The 21,266-nt window shown below is 40.0% G+C and overlaps 1 protein-coding gene across 1 annotated transcript in view; it reads right to left on the bottom strand.

Moving 5' to 3' along the window:
* SLC9A4 (solute carrier family 9 member A4) overlaps positions 1–21,266 on the bottom strand; it is an 83,643-nt gene that overhangs the window by 34,373 nt on the left and 28,004 nt on the right. Inside the window, exons 3-6 of the mRNA XM_075562571.1 lie at positions 8,807–9,066; positions 7,370–7,587; positions 4,379–4,581; positions 3,489–3,575 (exon numbers count right to left, since the gene is read on the bottom strand). Of these exons, the coding sequence (XP_075418686.1) occupies positions 3,489–3,575; positions 4,379–4,581; positions 7,370–7,587; positions 8,807–9,066 (768 nt within the window). The remainder of the gene's footprint in view (positions 1–3,488; positions 3,576–4,378; positions 4,582–7,369; positions 7,588–8,806; positions 9,067–21,266) is intronic.

The following is a 21,266-nucleotide window of genomic DNA, read 5'->3' as shown; positions in this document are numbered from 1 at the left end:
TATTTTCAAAACCAAGTAACATGATAAGTTAATGATTCAATCTTTAACTGATTCTGTCTTCCACCAATAAATATCACATTCACAGACTGAAGGGGGCGGGGGAAGAAATGAAAAAGAAACAGGTAAAGCCTATTGTCCTGGATTATTTTATCTACTTTATCAAAATAATGTATCAGAGAAGATAAAGACATTGACAGAAGTCTAGAATCAGACAAAGGCAATTCATTTTTAACACTGCCCCTTCCTATCCTCATATGTTTAATATTTCAAATGGCTTTGAAAACATTTTCTTTGCATTTCCTGCAATTTAAATTGCTTTATTTCCTCCGGTGACTGGCCTTCAACCTCAGGGCTGATTTTGGAAGGCTTCATCAGTTTCTCCAGTATTAGAATGGTGGACTCTGAGGGATAAAAGAAATCTAAAAATTATCTAGGTCAGTCATCTCCTCCAAACTTGAATTTCCCTTCCAGCTCTTCTGCATAGCCAAGTGTTCCCCAAGCACTGCTTAGGAAATTCATTTCAACACTGACATCTCAAAATTAGAGTCTCTTTCATTTACTGAGTTACATTGTTACTGTATTCTCCATATAGTGGTTTGTGTTTCTATTTCTTAATGCCAAAGAGACTGGGAAGAGCCTTGGTGCCGCAATAGGTTAAGCGCTGGGCTGCTAACGGGAAGGCTAGCAATTCAAACCGCCAGCTGCTCCATGGGAGAGACGCGTAGCGGTCCCCTGCCGTACAGATTACAGCCCTGGAAACCCTGTGGCGCAGTCCTACTTGGTCTTAGAGGGTCACTATGAGTTGGAATGCCTCACCGACAATGGTTAGGGTTTTTGTTTGATACAGAAGGGCGTCCCTTCAAACATCCCGAGAATTGAAACCAGCAAGTAGAGCCCACACTCAAATGTATTATTATGGCTTGTTTTAGCCAAAAAAAAAAAAAAAAGTCACTATCTCCTGTCTGAAAAAGTAATGGCATGCCTCACCTATTAAAAGTTCAGAAAGAGGTGCCCTCATGTGCCATTGAACAATGTTTTTACAAAATAAAACAAAAACCACTGCCATCAAGTCAATTCCAAGTCATCGTGATGTTATAGGACAAGGTAGAAGTGCTTCTATGGGTTTCCAAGACTGTAACTCTTTACAGGAGTAGAAAGCCCCATCTTTCTACCATGAGTGGCTGGTGGTTTTGAACTGCTAGCCTTGGAGTTAGTAGACCAACTGGCAACCACTATGCCACTAGAGATCCTTTTTAGGAATATCGGGTAGATTTGAACATTTCAAAATGGTGATTGATGATCTTTTAAAATATTAACCTCACCAAGATACAGTAACGAAGTTTTTCTACCTACCAAAATCTAAGTGTTGCTGTAAGGTATTCTGTAGATGTGCATAAGGTTGTTTTTAGGTAAATGAAATTATCCTAGATAATCGGAGAATGTCTGATCCAATCAGTTGACCGGCCTTAAGAACATAGCGGAGCCTTTCCTGATGAAGAAGAAAGCTACCAATTGGTAGACGTGTTGGGATGCATTTCTGAGTGTTCTGTTCTACCTTTTCTAAAGCGTTCCAATAATTAATCTCTTAATGTGCATCTCCTACTGACTCTGCTTCTCCAAATGAACTGGAAGCAGCTATATCAAAAGGAACAGAAAAAGAAAAAAATGAAAGACTGTGACAACCCCAAAATCCCAGTGACAAGAAACAGGCTGAGAAAACAACTGGGCTGCAAAGAGGTGCCACCTTTCTTGTAAAGGGAAATATGCACATGGAGCTGAGACCTTAGTGGGTGAAATAAAGAAGCATAGAGAATTAGTCCCAGGTCTTGAAACGAAATGGGGTTTTCCCAACTAGACTTTGAAATTGGTTGTGGCTCATTATTCCCTTTTTTCCCTGCCATTTTCCTTCCTGCCCCAAAGGAGATACTTTTAACTATTATGCTATGCCTGCCCCATGGTATCTGGGGAGAAGATAACTTGTTTCTTGAGCTTCACAAGTTGATGGAAGTAGAGGAATTTTACCTCTGAATGAATTATGCTCAGCCTCATTTAGGCCTATTTCAGCTGATGATAAGACTTGAAACTTTTGAATTGGTAAGATTTAGGAGTGATTTTGGAGTTTGGGTTGATGATGTAATGGGTTGAGACTTTTGATGATGCTGAAGAAGAATTAATGCATTTTTTATTTGGGGCAGATATGAATCCTTGGTGCCAGAAGGCAGATTGTTAGGCCAAATGTGGCCGTTACATAATTTCAGGTCAACTTGAAGATATATACAAGTGTAGGGGGCTATTCAACCTGTCAATCAGGTCTCAGCCTGAAGGTGCCTCCTGGTGGGCATGGCCTGCTCATAAGGCCCTGCGAACCTCCCCTTTGCTCTCTGTTTTCATCTTCCTGCCAGCAGAGCGTGGTTGCTGCCAGAGTCTTCTGATGCATCCACTGCCATTGCATCTACTCGACTTTGCACCTACCAACCTGGGCTATCCCTGCATTGTGCCTTGTTGCTTGTAGCTGCATGGATTTGGAAAGGGATTTAGGAACTACTATCAGACTTATTGACCTGAGTTGGACTGGACTGGGATGTTTTCCTGATATATAATTACTTCTTTATATAAAGCTTTTTCTTATGAGTATAACTAGATTTGTTTCCCTGGTGAACCTGGTCCAACCCAAATGTTAAAAAAGAAGAGAGCACATGGAATTAGCATTGATAATTTGTTGGGTTTGAGATATGAAGAGTATTTTTGAGTATCCCAGTGAGTCCAGTGTAATCCTTGTACTCATTGCCATGGTAATGATTTCCTAATCAGCATCAACAATAACAACAATTCACTGCCACCAAGTTGATTCTAAATCATAGCAACTTTATGGGACAGGGTAGAACTGACTGCCTCTATGGGTTCCGGAGACCGTAAATCCCTAAAAGAGTAGAAAGTTTCATCTTTATCCCACAGAGCGTATGGTGGTTTCAAACTGCTGACCTTGCCTTCAGCAGTTCAATGTGTAATCCACTAACCTGCAAGCACTAAGCGTCCCTAAATATGGCCCAGGAAGGCAGAATAGTCAATGTCGGAGTGACAGGACATGAGAAAGGCTGGAACAGCCATCCCTGGTTTTGAAGACAATAGGGGCCATGAACCAAAGACTGTGAGCGGCTCCTAGCAACTGGGACAGGCAAGGATACCGCTTCTTCCCCGGAGCCTCCAAAAAGGAATGCAGCCCTGCTGACACCTGGGGTTTAGTCCGATAAATATAACTGGACTTTTACCAGACAGAACTGTCAGACAATTAATTTGTGTTGTTTTAAGAAAGTGGTCGTTTCTGACAGCAACAACAAGATACTAGTATTGTCACCCTTGGGGAAGCTGGGAGGGAAGGAGGCAGTCAGTCTAGCCCCATAAAGATACATTTCAGCAAAGCTCTGGGTTACTTCTACACCTGAAAAACAGGGGACATAAACGTGAGAAATCATGATAGAGAGACTTACACGGATATGAAGCTCTTCATTGATAGATTCTTTTTTATTGGTCTTTTTAACATCCAAGTACCTGACCAGAGGACCAATTGTGATACCCTATGGCAAATAAAAATAAATAAAGATGTTTGTTGTGGTGGAGATTGTTGCTACAGACAGTAAATCTATTAGCAGAACTATTAACAGCTCCAGTTTTTAAGTGTTGCTTGTGTGTGTGTGTGTGTGTGTGTGTGTGTTTACTAGTTTTTCCAGAATTAATAGATGTTTCGATGTTAACTCATTCTGGTTCTGTAATCCAAATAGCTATCAAGCATTGTCTGTACTATTAAACGAAAAGTTATTTCGTTCTTTTTTATTTAAACATTTTATTAGGGGTTCAGACAACTCTTATCACAATCCATACATACATCAATTGTATAAAGCACATCTGTACATTCTTTGTCCTCATCATTTTCAAAGCATTTGCTCTCCACTTGAGCCCTTTGCATCAGGTCCTCTTTTTTCCCCCTCCCTCCCTGCTCCCCTCTTCCTCGTGAGCCCTTGATAATTTCATTCTTTAAAACAGCCTGTGTTATTTTGGGAGCCTACTAGATAGGAGCTCACTCCAGCTAACACCCCAAAATTGATGTTCTCTAGTATTATTTGGATTCTCATTTTCAAAAATGCATGGTAAAGTCGTTCTCATTCACCTATTACTGAGTAATATTTTGGTCAATATTCTTCACTGCACATTCAAAGATTAAAAGAAAACTCAAGTATAATCTAGAAATACTTGGGAAATTCGTTTTGTTATTGAGTATAGGCCTGGAAAATCAGATAGATTGCCTTTTTTGTATTATAGAAATTGAATGTATATCCCTGAAAGAATCCACAGAGTTTAAACATGACAGAAATGTACTAACCTGAATAAACACTGTAAAATATATAACCACGAGGGTAGCGGTGACAAACATGTTCTTCCTGGGAAAAAGAGACAGAGGAAGCAAAAATGCGAGTGAAAAACTTCCAGCTCCTCGAACTCCACTGTAGAAGATGATGCACTGGTCCTTGACGGAGAAGGGGAAAGTCCGAAACTGGTTACTGACATAGAAGAGGGCAAACACGCCTGGAAAGGGGGAAGGATATATTAGAGCAGAGCATCATCCATGAGTAGAGACACAATGATGCTGAGCCACGGCCATGTGCACACACCACTCAAAAACTACACTCCATCTAATTCCATCACAGACCCATGAAAGCCCAAATAAAATATCTTACAAAACTCCTTCACATTTCAGCTAATGGTAAGACAGTGGTGCTTCAAATCCGAAGTATTCTCTGGTAGCTTTTTAGCACTGTGTGTATGTGAAAAATAATAAAATCTTGATACACTTGATAGGAGAAATGGTACATAGGTTTCCAAACTATATTCGTAGTTTAACTTTGTCTTTCAAAACTAGTTAAAGCAAGGACAGCATTTGTAGAATAAAATTATTCTTATATATTCATATTCCCATTGGACAACCCAAAAAGCACACGAATTTCAAAAATGAGAAGAGCCTCCTAAGGCAGTGGTTCTCCACCTGTGGGTCACGACCCCTCTTGGGGTAGAACGATCCTTTCACAAGGGTCGCCTGATTCATAACAGTGGGAAAATTAAAGTGATGAAGTAGCAACGAAAATAATGTCACGGTGTGGGGTGACCACAGCATGAGACCTGTATTAAAGGGTCACGGCATGAGGAAGCTTGAGAACCACTGCTCTAAGTGATCTTAGACAAGCCCTGCTGGGCTCTCTGCAGAGGGCGAAAATCTTTTATATTGTTTTTTCTTTCTTTCTTGAAGTTCAATGGAAATAAGTAAAGAAGTTGGCAAGTGTTCAAAAGCAAGCTTCGTTAGCTTTCACGGGTCCGTGGGAGAAGTTGTCCGAACGTACCTGAGTTTTCTAGCCACCTTGACCTCCTGATCCCAACTTTCAATGACTTAGGTGACTTCTAACAAACTCCCAACAAGTCTTCACATTGTCTTTGATCGCACAAAGACAAAAATAAAGTTAAAAAGTGTTTATTTTATTGTGCTAGTCCTGGATCGTCTACATATCAGTTATAAGACTTTCTAAAAGTTTCTTCATTTTTCCTCCAGTTTCCTCATCTGCTCAGTAGAGACAAGAAATCCATGTTCTCAAAAGGTGCATATTAAAATGAATTAAACATAAAACCCATAGAGGACACAAACAGGGTCTTATTTATATAGTCCCTGGGAAGCACAATCAGTTAAGCACTCAAAAGGTTGCTGCTTTGAGTCTCCCGCCCACCCCCCCACCCCCACCCCCCGCTCCCCAACCCCCCACCGAGATGCATTAAAAGACAGGCCTAGTGGAAAGTTCTACTCTGCATACATGGGGTCGACATGAGTTAAAATGGACTGAACAGTGACTGACTACAACACTCTTTTCAAGCTTTTATAAGTGTGAGCAATGATGAGCTAGGATGAACTGTGTTGATGGGCACAAACCAGACATTGACATCCGACTTTGTCCATCACTTTCATGCGGGACAAGTTGGCTCGCCCTTGCTGATGAGGGTTCCAAAGTTCCAGTTCTCTTAGCTACATTTTGAAGGAATTGTACTGATGGTCCTAAGGTCAATAATGTTGAAGTGCCCAAAGAATTAATAATCTCCTAAATGTTTTCTCTCTTTGCTGCCTGCGCTTCATGTAAGTGTGGTGTTACTTTCCTTAATGTTAGCCTCCCTCCCTCTGGAGTGGCAGGATGTTGGCACTGCAAGGGATCCAAGAAGTGGGCTAGCTGGAGCCAAGCATCTGGTGGTTGCGAGATATGGTGAGGAGCTAAATGTTTTGTCCACGGTCAAAGAGCCAGCTGGCACAGTGAGAATACTTAAACAGATCATAGACTCCTATTAATTTCCCTTTTTGTCCCAGGCGCCCAAGTGGCATATATATTCAATGACTTTCAAAATATTTTAATATTTTTATACTGTTATTATCCTTTCGTAGATCTCGATGGACCTACTCAGGGTAACTTTTCAATCATTTCCCCGAATTTCTCTTTGTAATTGTCTTGTTGACTCCAATATCACTGTCTCTAAAGCTTAAGATGCTAGTCAACATCATTTTAAAATATAATGACGTCTAGTCAAATAGAGCAACATATATTTTATAGTTAATATTCATTTTTAGTATCTGAAACATAAATATACACGATAAAGGTCATGAGACCTCACTTTTAAAACGTAGACTTAGTTGATAGGTGTGTCTATCATGATGTCATAGACACATCCTCCATGAAAACTAAGCCCTTGTTAAAATGAAGATTCTCTTCCTTGTCTTTCGTTTTCTCTATACTACACTATGTGCGCGCGCACACACACACACACACACACACACACACACAAAACTGAGCCATTAAATAAAACTACCTTGACTATTCAGGGAAATTTTGCTAACAGTATTGCCGGTCATAACTACAGTTTGTGAGATCTCACTTTTCCTGTATCAGAAGTGTAAATGGCCACAGCTCATATGCAACTGGAAATGCATGAGTGTATAGATGAGCAAGGAAGTGAAGAGAAAAAGGATAAATTTACCGAGTTATATTTAAATGTGTTGATGTGAAAGTTCTCTCTTCAATTACAAAAAAACCCAAAAAACAGTTCCCCTTCGCTCCAACTAAATCAGTACAGAAGCATCCTATCAGCCTCTAATTACTTAGTACTGATTGATTGAACAAACAGAGAGCATTCTTGGTCACTACCTGGTGCCCATACTCCTCTAACCAGTCAAACCAGTCAGCACCAACTCGCTATTTGTTTTTGGTCTGCCACTTTTCTATTACAGGGAAGAACCAGAAAAGGCAAAAAAGGACAGGAGAGCCTTGCGGCTCCTTCTGTTTCTTACTGATGGCTCTCCAGATCTGGCAGAAAACCAGGGTGAAGCAGATGAAGGCCCAGTTCCACTCATGGTTCTTTCCCACGGTGGACACGCCCATGAAAATGAAGATCAGGGTCTCGCTGACACTGCTCAGCATCTTCATGAAATACTTGATGGTCGTGTAGGATGTCTGGGACACGTTCTCTTCCACGTACTTTTTCATTGTCACGGCACAGGCTGTGATTCTGGAAAAAGAACAGAGTCTCAGAGAGAATGGCTTTTTTTACCCCCGACTCCATGAAAATGCCTCCCTGCGGGCAATGTCAGAGACACAAAGGCTGTTCCATTTCAGGAAGGATGTCTCCTCCATTCCCTGTCTCTGGCTGTACATTTTCCAGATTGTTTTATTTTACTCTTCTTCCCCAAGGGGTTTTAAAAGGTGATGTAGGTATCTGGTGGGGCTGAGGGGGAATAGCATGAATGCTTCCCAATAAAATGGCATGCAATTCCCAGGAGCAAGTCAGGAGCAGTTTCGACTGTGCTTCCTCATCGTGAGCTCTGTGAGCCCCACCTTTTCCTTCCCCATCACTTCGCCTTAAGCAAAATGCGTCCATCTCAGTGGCCTAGACAAAACAGACCTCCAAAAGGCCCCCATTTCTGCCAGCTGAACTCTATTTCTTATAACCATTTCATGAGACATTTTTGACTTAAAAATGTTTCTGCTCTGCAGCCACTTAGCAATCACAGTGGAAAAGAAAGAACGGGGCTTGTCTTCGCAGTTTTGATCTTTTTTTTTTTTCCCCTTCAGGTGGGAAGATGATGGCTGCCTGGAGTTCACATTACTAAATGCAATTGAAATAGGCATTTATAGCATTTAAAATTAATTCTTTCTTCTTTCATACCTGGGTCTGAGAATACTCTTGTAGAGACCAGGACTTAATTCAGAAACAGTAAGCCAAGTGGACATGCCTGAATATGCAAAGTAAGACCATTAAAACGGATAAACATTTCTAGTCTTAAATTTTCTTCCAAGTTGCAGTCCGCACTGGAGCATCATTGTGCTGTGACGAAGCTTGAGGGAAATCGCTGAAGGGTCATCCCAGGAAGTCGGGTCCCTGTGGCATGCTTCCCTTTAACTTTTCCAGAATTGATGTTTCAAGGGAGAAAATAACTCCTGAGATGAGATTTCCACCTTGAACTTCTCTGAGCCCTTCAGGTTCAGCTTTATAATTAGGCTGCTCTCCTCAGGCAAATGAGGAGGAGAGAGCAGAGGCAAATATCGCAGAGGACATTTGTCTGGCAAAGGACCCAGATTGGATTTTAAAACAGCTTAAAAATTCTGAATCCTGCAACACCTTTGAGGATGAACTTCGGAACCCCTGCCTTTTCCATAAGCCTCATCTACCTAACCTGGTCCTAGAGTTTTCACCTACATGTGAGAGTTGACCCTTGGTTTGTACTCACGCCAGGATGCCGGAAAGATAGAGCGTTTCGGCCGCTAAGTAGGACAAGTAACTGAACATGAAGACGATGAGCGGCTCAATTGCAGATATATTCTGAGTGAAACGTGTGATAAAAGCAGAAATGAATCCAAAAACGATGCCAAAAAACACTCCCCCGAGCCCCACAATAATGAAACGGGCGCAGCCAGCCAAAATGTCAACAGTCTCTATGTCTTCAAATTTATGCATCTTAGTGAAAGCAATTAATATATTGTATAAGACCTGGGATGGGGTGGGGAGAAAGAAAGAAAACAAGCACCGATTAGAAATGCTTTACATAACAATAAATTACACAGTAGATATTGATTATTGTTAATTATTACACAATAGGTATAAAGAAGATTACTTAATCAATGTAGATATCTTTAGTTTCCGTGAATAGCATACTGGTTTACTTTTGTAAAGATTCAAATCTCAAAAATCCCAAAGTGGCAGTTTTAGACTGTCCTGTAGGTCGCCATGAGTCAGAATCGACTCCATTGCAGAGCAGTTTGGTCTGTTTGCGGTTTTATACTTTTGCTACCCACTTACTATGCAGAGTGCAGAAAACTTTTCTAAACCAAACCTTGGCTTTTGGCTTTGGGATGTGAGTTTACAGAGAGATTCAGTCCTTAGAGGAGCCCAGGCCTAACCCACTGCCATCAAGGGGATTCCGACTCATAGAGATGCAATGTAGGGTTTCTGAAACAGATAACTCAGATGTCCCTAGTCCCCAAACCCTTCATAGCTAATGGACTTTGGTGGTGGTGAAAAAGAAGGGGAGCAAACAATGGTTTCTTGGTTCCCATGTTTTTGGTCTTGAAGGTCCAGCTGCAGCTGTAAGTTTCAGCTTAATCACACTGATTTCTATAACCAAAAAGAACATAAATGGAATTAATATTGGCCAGCACATTTGGGTGTACCAACTAGCCAGTGGCTAATAAACTTGGCTAATTAAGGAACTGTGCATAGATTTTAACTAGAATTATACCCTTCTCTGATATAACTAGAATTATATCCTTCTCTAGTATTTTTGAAGCAGGAGACGATGCTGGGGAGGTTGAAAAAAAATCAGTATGCCTGGTCCAAATTGGTCCAAGCAACATATCTCTCACTCACGTGCTCAAATACACACACACCCCTAATTCACTGTAAATATTTGAAATTAGGAAATGATTTTTATTACAGTAAAAAACCCTGCCAAAATAATAAACCACATTTACTTAAAAGTACACATGTCGAGTGTAGAAGTTTTAGAAACAAAAAAATACATAGGAAAATCCCATGAACATCTCACAATTCTTCCTAGAAATAGCACTATAAATATAAATATAATTATAAATACATATATTTATGTATTTTCTGATCCTGCTCTTGCTATCTTCTCTCTGTCCCTCATCTATATTACAGTGGCCTTTGGACTCTCTCAGATCCCCAGCTGCAGGGCATTAACTTCATCAGCTGTGGTGTGGTCCTTAGGAACCACCGTGCTAGGACACAGAATGCCCATTTGATGTGTGACAGGGAGGCTTAGATAATGTCTACTTAAAAAAGGAAAAGAAAAAGAAAAACAGTGCCTTTACATTGATTCTGACTCAGTGATGTCCTACTTCAGAAGAGAGGGGCCTCTGTGGGTTTCACAGACTGTAACCCTTCACACAAGTAGAAAGCCGCATATTTCTCCAGAGATAATATCTATAGCTACGTCTATGTATGTCATATGTTCCCATCACATTTTACAGATGTTTTTATACTGACCTGTTTTAACTAAGCAAACAGAGGCTATCTTTGGCTGAGTATCTGGGAAAGAAAAAAGAGTGAGTTATGATTTCAAAATGAATCCAAAAGAAATTTAATGGTTTGTCCCAACTCAGAATGTGCATTCAGTTTAATGTTACTTCTGTCTGATCTTTAGCAAGGTGAAAATGTGTCAGAATATCCCTAAGTGTTGGATGTTTGCCTCATAGTCAAGGAAATAAGAACTAGTCGCTGTTCACCCAAGCAGAGAGAACAGGCTCTTTTTGTTTGTTTTGGTCTACTTTGATTTTTAAGTTTAAGTGAGAACTCAAAGTTCATTTGACTCTCAAACCCAGAGAACTTTAGGGAGTTTAATTGAGACTCAAAGTTTTGCATATTGTTCCAACAAACTGAAACTCTTTGACATAGCTCACCAGATCGTGAACAGGTGGCACCTTGGCTTACATGCTGGGCTGCTAAGTGCAAGGCCAGCAGATCAAAACCACCAGCCAATGAGTGGGAGAAAAATGAGGCTTTCTAGTCCCGTAAAGATTGACATTCTGGGAAGCCAACAGGGCAGTTCCACTCTTTCCCAAAGGATCCCAGCTGGACGGCAGTGGGTGACTCAGTTCAATGCCCTAGACAAGTCTACTGCTCCAACCCTGCTCTTGGAAACAAGGGCACCTTGCCAGGAGGAAACCATGGCAGTTTCAAATGTGAACGTGTACATTGAATTAAAATGGCTACATTTATAGACACAAGGCACATAGCGGTGTACATAATGATGCTTGTATTTCAAATTTCCAGGCTCTGGGTCTCATTACAATTACAAAAGCTTTCTATGAATTCAATTATAATCACAAGAAAAAATTCAGCCAATGTTAAATCTCAAACGTGCCCAGGGCCTGAGTGGAAAAGGTTTGATTGACCCTGATTGCTCTGTGTGAAGGTAAAATCAGCCAACCATCCTATTGTGATACCTTTAACCAACTTCCAAGCTTCCCAGGATTATAACTCAGTGTTTCCCCAAGTGGGTGACACTGCTCCCTCGGTGTGAAGGGATAGTCCATACTGGTTTGCAAAAGCAGGTACCTACACTTGATAAAGGATTATGGGGTTTATTACAAGAGGTTTTAATCATCAGAATGCTGCTGAACAATTTTTTTCCCTGAAAAAAGGGTGGTAGGTCAAATAGGTTTTGAACGTATTCTTTTAACAGATTCCACTCTAAAATTTTTCAAAGCTGTTTCATGAACGATTAAAATACAAATCCGTAACCAACCAAACTTTAGAAAGGATGTAGAGTTGATTTCAAATTGCTGTCATTTTCACCGAATCAAGTCTATTGAAAAATCATTTACATATAATCAGCTTCATCTAAAATGAACTCTTTAGATTTACCTATCATGCATCTCATATAAAGAAAATCCTACCCATTAAATAAATAAATAAAATGAGACCTTAGCATTACACACACACACACACACACAGACACACACACACACATTCATACAACCACCCAAAATAAAGATAGGGGATAGTTCCATGAACTAAAAATATTTTATAGTTATTCTTTCATGTTCATCACTTCCGCTTTCCCTGGGCTCAAAGAACTTCTGTTATTTCCTTTATAGATTAATTTTTATTTTGTTGAAAAAGAATCATATAGTATGTACTCTTATATATATATATATATATATATATATATATATAATTTTTTTACTTAGCATAATGTTTCAGATAATTATCGGGCCGGTCAGCAACTCTTTCCCTTTGGTGGTTGAATAGTATTCCATTTTATCGACAAGACATTTTTTTCATTCATTCTTCTATTAATGTACTTCTCCTCTGTTTCCTCTACTCTAAAATGTTGGCAATTGATAATGTTCTTCATGCTTTTTGTAATATTCTTAAATCACTGGGATCATTTAACTAGTAAATCATTATCAAGCTGATCTCATCTTGAAAATAAATAAAGTATGTCATAAATAACTTTCTTAAATCTGGACTGTGCACCTGTACTCCGTGATCAGGAAATAGGAAATTAATCAAATCTCTATTAGTAGAAAAACATAGATACTTCCCTGAGTAATTTCCATAGTTGTAACTGAATTAACTTGGCCTTGAAACATATGTAATTATGTAGAATAAATATATCATGGCATAATCGCTAGTTATCAGCAAATCAGTAAAGCATAAATATCATACAACAATGCTCTTTTTTATTAATTGGGATTATATATATCATAACATTCCATAGTTCAATCATATCCAGCAGAATTGTACAATTGGTACCACAATCAGTTTCCAAACCTTCCTGGCAATACTAAACCAAACCAAACTCGCTACCTTGGAGTCTGTTCCCACTCACAGCTACCCTCCAGGACAGGGAGAACTGCCCCGGGGGTTCCTGAGATGGTAACTCTTCACAAGAGCAGAAAGCCCCAGCCAAATGCTGGCCTTCAGGTTACCAGCCTAATGCATTACCACTGCACAAGCAGAACTCCTAAAACATAACAGAAGAACTACTACACAAACCCACAGATTTCTGATTGTTTTTGGAGAATATTAAAGCATCAAGTTTCTTTGACTCTGTTTGAAAGCCAAGAGCCTGATAAAATAATTGCTTACCAAAACCAACCTCAAGACCCTATTACGGGGGCCCTCCTTTGAGTTTGAAGGATGGTCAAATTTTCTCTGCAAAACCATTCCTTAAAGGTAAAAGCCTAGAATCTAAAGATTTTAACTCTAATACTTAAACTAATACTATAATTGTTGATTTTGATTCTCATATCTTCAGGTCAAAGTGGTATGCCTTGTCACGACTACATTGCAATAAACTAAGTGAGCTATGCATGACAAATCTGAATATGTTCCTTATTTATTCTTCAGATGAAATACCCCAAGACAGAAATAAAACTGATATGAATTATCATCTGCAAAACTTTTCTGTAGATCTGTGAATTCATTTCTCTTTGGCAAATATCTAGGAGTGCAATGGCTAGGAAGTCTGGAACACAGATGTTAAAATTTAAACAATGGACAAATAGTTTCAGAGTGGCTGTATTATCTTACATTGCCACAAGGCATGTATAATTAAGAATTCTAATTGCTTCACTTTCTTACCAGTACTTGATACTATTGATCTTTAATTCTAGCCATTCATATATAGGTGTGTTGTGGCATTTTATTGTGATTCGAATGTACTTTTCCCTGATTATAATAACTTCATTATATGCCATCAATTATGATGTATCTTTTTAAAACTCACTCATTGATTACATTATTTAATTTTTAATAAATCATTTTATTGGGGGCTCATGCAAGTCTTATCACAATCCATAGATACACCCATTGTGTCAAGCACATATGTACATTTGTTGTCATCATCATTCTCAAAACATTTTCTTTCTACTTGAGCCCTTGATATCAGCTCTTCATTTCTTTCCCCCCCCTCCTTCACCCTCTCTCCCTCCCTCACCAACCCTTAATAATTTATAAAAAATTTTTCAATGTCTCACACTGTCTGATATCTCCCTTCACCCAATTTTCTGTTGTCCATCCCACAGAGGAGTTATTGGTAGATCATTGTGATTGGTTCCCCTTTTCCTCCCCCCCCCCACCTTACTCTTACCCTCCTGTTATCCATACTCTTATTATTGGTCCTGAGGAGTTTATGTGTCCTGGATTCTCTGTGATTCCAGCTCTGATCTGTACCAGTGTACATGCTCTGATCTAACCAGATTTGTAAGGTAGAATTGGGATCATGATAGTGGTGGAGAGAAGCATTGACATATTAGAGAAAAGTTGTATATTTCATTGGTGCTGTACTGCACCCTGACTGGCTTGTTTCTTCCTTGTGACCCTTCTGTAAGTTGGTGTTCTGTTATCTACAGATGGGTTTTGAGTATCCACTCCACACTCCCCCTTATTCACAATGATATGATTTTTGTTCTGGGATGCCTGCTATCTGATCCTATCGACACCTTGTCATCAAACAGGCTGGTGTGCTACTTCCATGTGGGCTTTGTTGCGTCCAAGCTAGATGGCCGCTTGTTTACCTTCAAGTCTTTAAGACCCCAGATGCTTTATCTTTTGATAGCCAGGCACCATCAGCTTTCTTCACCACATTTGCTTATGCACCCTCTTTGTCTTCAGCAATCATGTTGGGAAGGTGAGTATCATGGAATGCCACTTGGATAGAATGAAGTGTTCTTGCATTGAGGGAGTACTTGAGTAGAGGTCCAATGTACATCTGCTACCTTAACAGTAAACTTATAAATATATGCCCATAAATCTATTTCCCCATTGTCATATATAAATATATTTACATATGTACATGCTTGTATTTAGACCTCTATGGATGTCCTTTACCTCCTAGTTCTTTCCTGTTTCCTTTTACTTTCCTCTTGTCCCACTATCATGTTCAGGCTTCATTTGGGTTTCAGTAATTCTTCTCGGTTGCATTGCCCTTGATCAAGCCCCACCAGGCATCCTACACCTTCCTTGCCATTGATTTTTGATCACTTGTTGTTCCCTTGCCTTTGGGGTTGTTAATACCCACTTCCCTTCCCCTGTAAGATATGTATATAGTGAATATGTTCTCCCATTCTGTGGCCTATGTTTTATTTATGAACAATGTACTTGGAAGAGCAATTTATTTAAGATAATATCTGAAAAAATTAATTAATTACATAAAATAATACCTGAATTATTGGTTTATTTTCCTTTGGTTATTTGTGCCTTTTCTGTTGATTCTAGAAATCTTAGCCTTTTCCAAGGTTTGTCTCTAAGATTTGTCCCCCACATTTTCTTCAAGGAAAATTAAAATCTTAGCTTTTATAATTAGTCTGTGATACCTTGTATATTAATTATTGGATATGGTTTGGGGTGAGGCTTAGTTTTCTGTTTTTCTACATCAACTTCCAATAATTCCAAAATCATTTAATGAATAGATTCTCCCTTTCCATTAAATTGCTTTGCTAACTTTATAATAAAGCAATTAACAAGAAGTGTGTAAGTCTATTTCTGAGCTCTCTAACCCTCTCTATAATTTATCTATTGATTCTTTAATCATTATTAGTATTTATGTACCAGTGTTTCAGTTTTTATCTTATAGTAGTAACACATCAGATAAGTTATTCAGCATTGACTTTTTTCTCTTTCTTTTTGTAAATAAATAAATTTCTGTATCCTAAATAATTGAATACCCAAACATATTTAGCATTTTTATTGCAATTCTATTAAATCCATTTGTAAATTGAGAAAGAAATAGAATCTTAATACTGGTCTTCCATTTACATCTATGACACTATTTTGTTCTTCTAATTTCTCTTAGCTATGTCTATAGTTTTCAATAGTCTGAAATACATTTCATTAAAATTTGATTTGGACTGTATCATAAGTAGAATTTCCTTGCTGGCTTGGTGAACTATACATTCATCTGGTCAGCAATTCAGACTTTATAAAGATGAACAGTTCCAGAAATGCACACGAACGTTTCTACTGTATCCTAGAAGGTCACTGTAAGCCATAATAGACTCGAGAGAAGGAAGTGGGGTATTGTGTTTGATTTAACTCATAGTTAAACTGGAGCTCTGCTGAGCATTGGCTGCTAACCACAGGATCGGTAGTGCAAATCCGGAAACTGCCCCTCTGGAGAAAGATGAGGCAATCTGCTCCTACAAAGATTGACAGCCTTAGAAACCTATATAAGGTAGTTATGAAAGTCAGAATAAGCTCAATGTTAGTATATCGTGCGGCAGCATGTAAAAGGAGCCCTGCTGGCATCCTGGGTTAAGCATTGGGCTTCTAAGCACAAAGTTGGTGTCCAAATCTACAAGGAACTCTGCAGGAGAAAGTTGAAGAGATCTGTTCTCTTAAAGATTTACAAATTTCAAAAATTCTATGAGCAGTTCTACACTGTCATGGAGGGTCATTATGACTCAAAGTCAACTCGACGGCAGTGGCTTGGTTGCTACTATTTAAAGTTGTTTGCCACTAGTATATTAGCATTAGTGGTTTAGGTGCATCAACCTTATAGTCTGTCTTCTTATTCTAAGAATATGCTAATTTCATTAATGGTTTCCTAAATTCTTGAGGATTTTCTACAAAGTATATGGCTTCATATCTGTCAACCAGAAATAGATTTACTATTTCCTTAATATTCGTTATACCTGGTTTTTTTCCCCTTGTTAAACCAATAGACGTGTTCCGAGTGTACATCCTTGGTTTAATTCTCACCTTAGGAGAAAGTGCTTGCTATTCATCTTTTTAAGTATGCTGCTGCTGCTATTGCTGTTGATGTCAGGTGCCACCGGATCGTTTTGAACCCATACCTGTTCCATGCACAACAGAACGAAACACTGTCTGCTCCTCATAACTATTCAGATGCTTGAACCCATTGTTACCCACCATGTCAATCCACCTCCTTGAGGGCCCTCTATTTTACCAAACATGGCATGCTTCTCCAAGGACTGGTGTGACAACAAATTCAAAGTATGCAACACGAAGTCTCGCCATCCTCGCCTCTAAGGAACACTCTGACCTTACTTCTTCCAAAACAGATCATTTTGTCCTTTGGCACGTTGGGTATTCTTCTCAGGTACTTTTCAGAATTCAGCACCACAATTCAAAAGCATACATTCTTCTTCCGACTTCCTTATTCTTTTACGCATGTGAGGCAAGTGAAACTAGCATGACTACCATTAGTCCTCAAAGTAACAGCCTTGCTTTTCAATACGCCAAAAAGATACCATGCAACATAGTTGCCCAGTACAAGAAGACTTGATCTCCGGACTGCTGCTTCCATGAGCACTGATTGTGGATCCAAGCAAGATGAAATCCTTGACGACTCCAACTGCGCTCGCTTGACCATGATGTTGACTCTGGGTCCACTCGTGACGATTGTGGTCTTCTTTGCTTTGAATTATAATCCACACTGAAGGCTGCAACCTATGATCTCAACCAGATGTGCTATTTTTCACTCATCCTCATACTCAAATTAAAGGGAATTAATTGTTTACTTTAAAAAATGCTACTAAAATATAGTGTCTAGGCTCTACTTCAGGACAAACAATGGTGCACGGGGTACTAATCTATAGATCACTGTTAATTTAGTTTTATTTTACTTCAACATACCATCTCAGTTTTTTTTTCCAAAGCCATTTTATTGGACTATTTTCTTAATTATTTAAGGATTATTTTTCCATATCCATATATTCATGATGGATATTGATCTGTTGCTTTCTTATCTTGCATTATCTTTGTCTGTTTTTGCTATCAGGGCAAATGATCTTATTTTAGACGCAAAAGGGAAAATACTCCCTTTTTATTTTAAACAGTTTATGAAAAATAATGTCCCAATATTTTATTTGTTACTTATTATTTTTATAAATTTAATTACTTTGGGCTTACTTAATTTACTTTCTGCTTTCCTAAAGCGAAAGCATATGTCATTGATTTTATAGCTCTCAACTCTTAATATAAGGACTATTTTCAACACCTGGTGCTAATACAAGTTTGGAAAATAGTTTAAAGCTTATTTAATCTGCAACAGGCTTGACTATGAGAGCCAGACGCATCAATCTTAACCGTCTAGTAGCTTTAAGTTCACCTAAGGGTACTCCAGCAATTTTCTTTCTGCGGAAGAAGCAAGCTCCATTGTAGTAGAAAGAACAATACCTGAGAGGGGGGGTTACTCAATAATACTTTTTCACAAATGAAGGATTGGTAATCATTGGATTTCTAGCTCAACCAAACATGATTGAGTTTCACTTGCTTTATCAGTGAAGGTTGATATTAATGACCCGGTAGCAACCAGTGGGTTGTCCAGGGGTATCCCCAGACTCAAACCCCTGCTGTGCAGTTGACTCTGACTTAGAATTGCCAGAGCAGAGTTGCTCCCTGAGGTTTCCCAGACTAAATCTTTACAGGCAGTCTCCTCTTTCCCTTGGGCTGGTAGGTGTGAAATGCTAGCCCTGTCCTTAGCAGCTCAACACACACCCCACTGCACCCGCAGGGCTCTTTCCTGAGGCCTAAGGAGTAAAAGCCTAGGTTACCACAGCCACGAGGCAAAGTCAATGGCTCCCTCTCGACCCATCACCTGAATCGAATGTTCCAAACGGGCCTGAAGAGCAGGTTTTGCTGGATACAGTTCATCTTAGATCCTTCTTGAGAAAGCTCTCAACCAGCACATCATCCATCGCACTTAGCACATTTTGCCCTATCCTGCACCCCAAGTATCCCACATTCCCCCAAGAGTAATGAGCATGCATTGTTGAGTGGGAAAGCCCACTAATCTCAGCAAGTCTCTTGGCTGTGTGTGGAATTTCAAGCTTTCCTCCCACGTGAGGTGAGTGGTAGCCATTAGGTATTATGTAAACTCCCAGGAAAATTCTAAGCCTTGAAAGGGTGATAAGAAAACGCAAAAGGATAAGGAGGCCTCTGGTTGTTTACGCATCAAAGCTTAATTTATAAATGAAAAGGTGGGGGGGGGGAGTCAAGTGTTCATGGTTGCTGTCTCTTCAAAGCTGCCTCCCTTTACTTTTGCATCCCCTGCACTTAACACTGTCGGAGCCTGGCTCATGGTCCTTAGTGTTGTTGAAAGAACTACTTCCACATGCTTTTATGCGTCCATTCTGATTATTCCCTGAAGATTTAAAGGGAAATTGCTTTTCTTCCTAACTGTTTCGTTTCCAAATAGGTTTCCATAGCTGCTCAACCTTATGCCTTGACAGAAAAAAAAAAAAAAGACAAGTTGATAACCAGTCATGCTTTGTTCTTTTGGCTTGAGCTTGTGAAGTGGGCTGAGGCCTAATCATCTGTAAGTGGCTCCCAGCATGTGCTGGTTGAAAACCAATTTGCACAATTCAAACTTCAATCATCCTGATTCTTTAACCGCATGAAAATGAGCCAAACAAGTGTTTATGAGTCAAATTACATGAATTCCATTAAAATAATCGTCCATGTGCCCCTTTCTAACCTTGCATTTCTTCAGCATGCCTCTGAATTGTTTAACATGTAACGATGGAACAGATTTGTCATGCTGCTGCTTCAAACAGGAGAGTATAATGAACAATCAACCTCACCCTTACATGCATCTAGCTTTCGCCAGGAAGGGCTGTGAGGAAGGGCTATCTGGGCCCTGCTCTACTTGATGGGAATGCCTTTTTTGGTTTGGTTTTTTGCCTTGACACTTTGGTCACTGGCGTGTTTAACAATGTGATTTATCTTGAGAACTTTTAGACATGCAGTGTCTGTCCTAATTTCTGGGAGGGGCGGGTGACTAAAGCATAGTCCAGTGACCAGGAGGGGCTAGCATAACGCTGGCCGCATGGAGAGGACTTGATGAAGTCCCAGTTAAAGCCCTGGTGGATGCCAAAGGCTCACGCGAGCTTCTCTGAGTCTGTATGCATGGAATGGCCAGGAGGAGGTGAGGCTTTGCATGTGGAGAAGACAACTGGAAAGTCAGTTGTGTGGACCCCTTCTAGATTCTGCTTTGTGAGTCTCTTCCTTTGGCTGGTGATAGTTTGTACAAACCATAAGTGTGAATTCTAATAGATTTTGGTGAGTTCTGTGAGTCCTTCTGAAACACTGAGACTAATATCTTTTTTCTCAAAGTTCCCAACTTCTGTTTTCGTACTCTGTGATTCACCCTTCCGTTATCTAAATCTTCCATCTCTTGAATCTTAGTCATCAGCACTTCATCACATGAGCTTCTGCAAGAAAGGTCTTAGGGGCCTCCCAGTTTGGACCAGATCAATTTACTCCAAACCCGAGTGACTGTAATAGGTCACTAAGCAATAGATAACAGGCTGGCATTTCACTTATTTCTGTAATCAAAGAGTAAGCCTTCTCCAGGAAAGGGCGAGAGAGATGGAAATGCCGCCTTTGCAAGTGTGCAGACCTAGAGGGGGGCAGGTGCAGAAACAATGGCTTCCCATTTGGAGCACTTTTATTTAATTGGGATTTCTATGATTTTATAGCAATGCTTTTTGACTTACCCTCATGTGTACACACACACACACACAGTCAGCAGTATATCTCATTTTCAGGGGAGAAGCTCATGAGGCAGACCTCAAATATTTTGCTCGAGAGCATGTCTAGAGGAATGTACCTGGTCCTCAGGACTGGATGTGCCCCGGACTTTCCTCTTCCCCCCACAGTCGGTCGTCACAGCCAGCAGGGGAGCTTCTCACAACTTGGGTGCGTGTTGAAGCTCACTGCCCTTGCACCTGAGGCATGCCTGCAGCAAAGATCCCTATTTCTCTGCCTGGCAGACACCCAGAGAATGGCCTCCCCTGCATGTCTGGCACCTGGGGAGGTTCAAGAGAACACTGGTCCATCACCTCATTTGTGCCAGACATGTTGTTCCATGTCATCCTCACAACAGTACTTGGAGACCATGTCCATGTCACATAGGAGAGGATGGAAGCACAAGAGGGCTGTCACCGGCTCAGGATTGTACTGCCCATAGCTTTGTCTTCCACCTGCATGAGCTCTCGGTATTTGGCTCACGGCTTTGGAGTTGATCTCCACACATAGCAACGGTTTAAAATGGAGTGGAAACCTGGTGGGTTGCTGAGACTGCAAATGTTTACAGGAGCATAAATCCCCTTCTTTCTCCGTTGGAGCTACTGGTGACCTTGTGGGTAGCAACCCAACACACAGCCGCTAGGCGACCAGGGCTCCTGTTCTCCATTGGT

The sequence above is a fragment of the Tenrec ecaudatus genome, chromosome 11 (genome assembly GCF_050624435.1).
Source record: "Tenrec ecaudatus isolate mTenEca1 chromosome 11, mTenEca1.hap1, whole genome shotgun sequence".
Classification (NCBI taxonomy): domain Eukaryota; kingdom Metazoa; phylum Chordata; class Mammalia; order Afrosoricida; family Tenrecidae; genus Tenrec; species Tenrec ecaudatus.
Note: the sequence above shows the minus strand (reverse complement) of the source record. Positions and strands in the feature narration are given on the sequence as shown.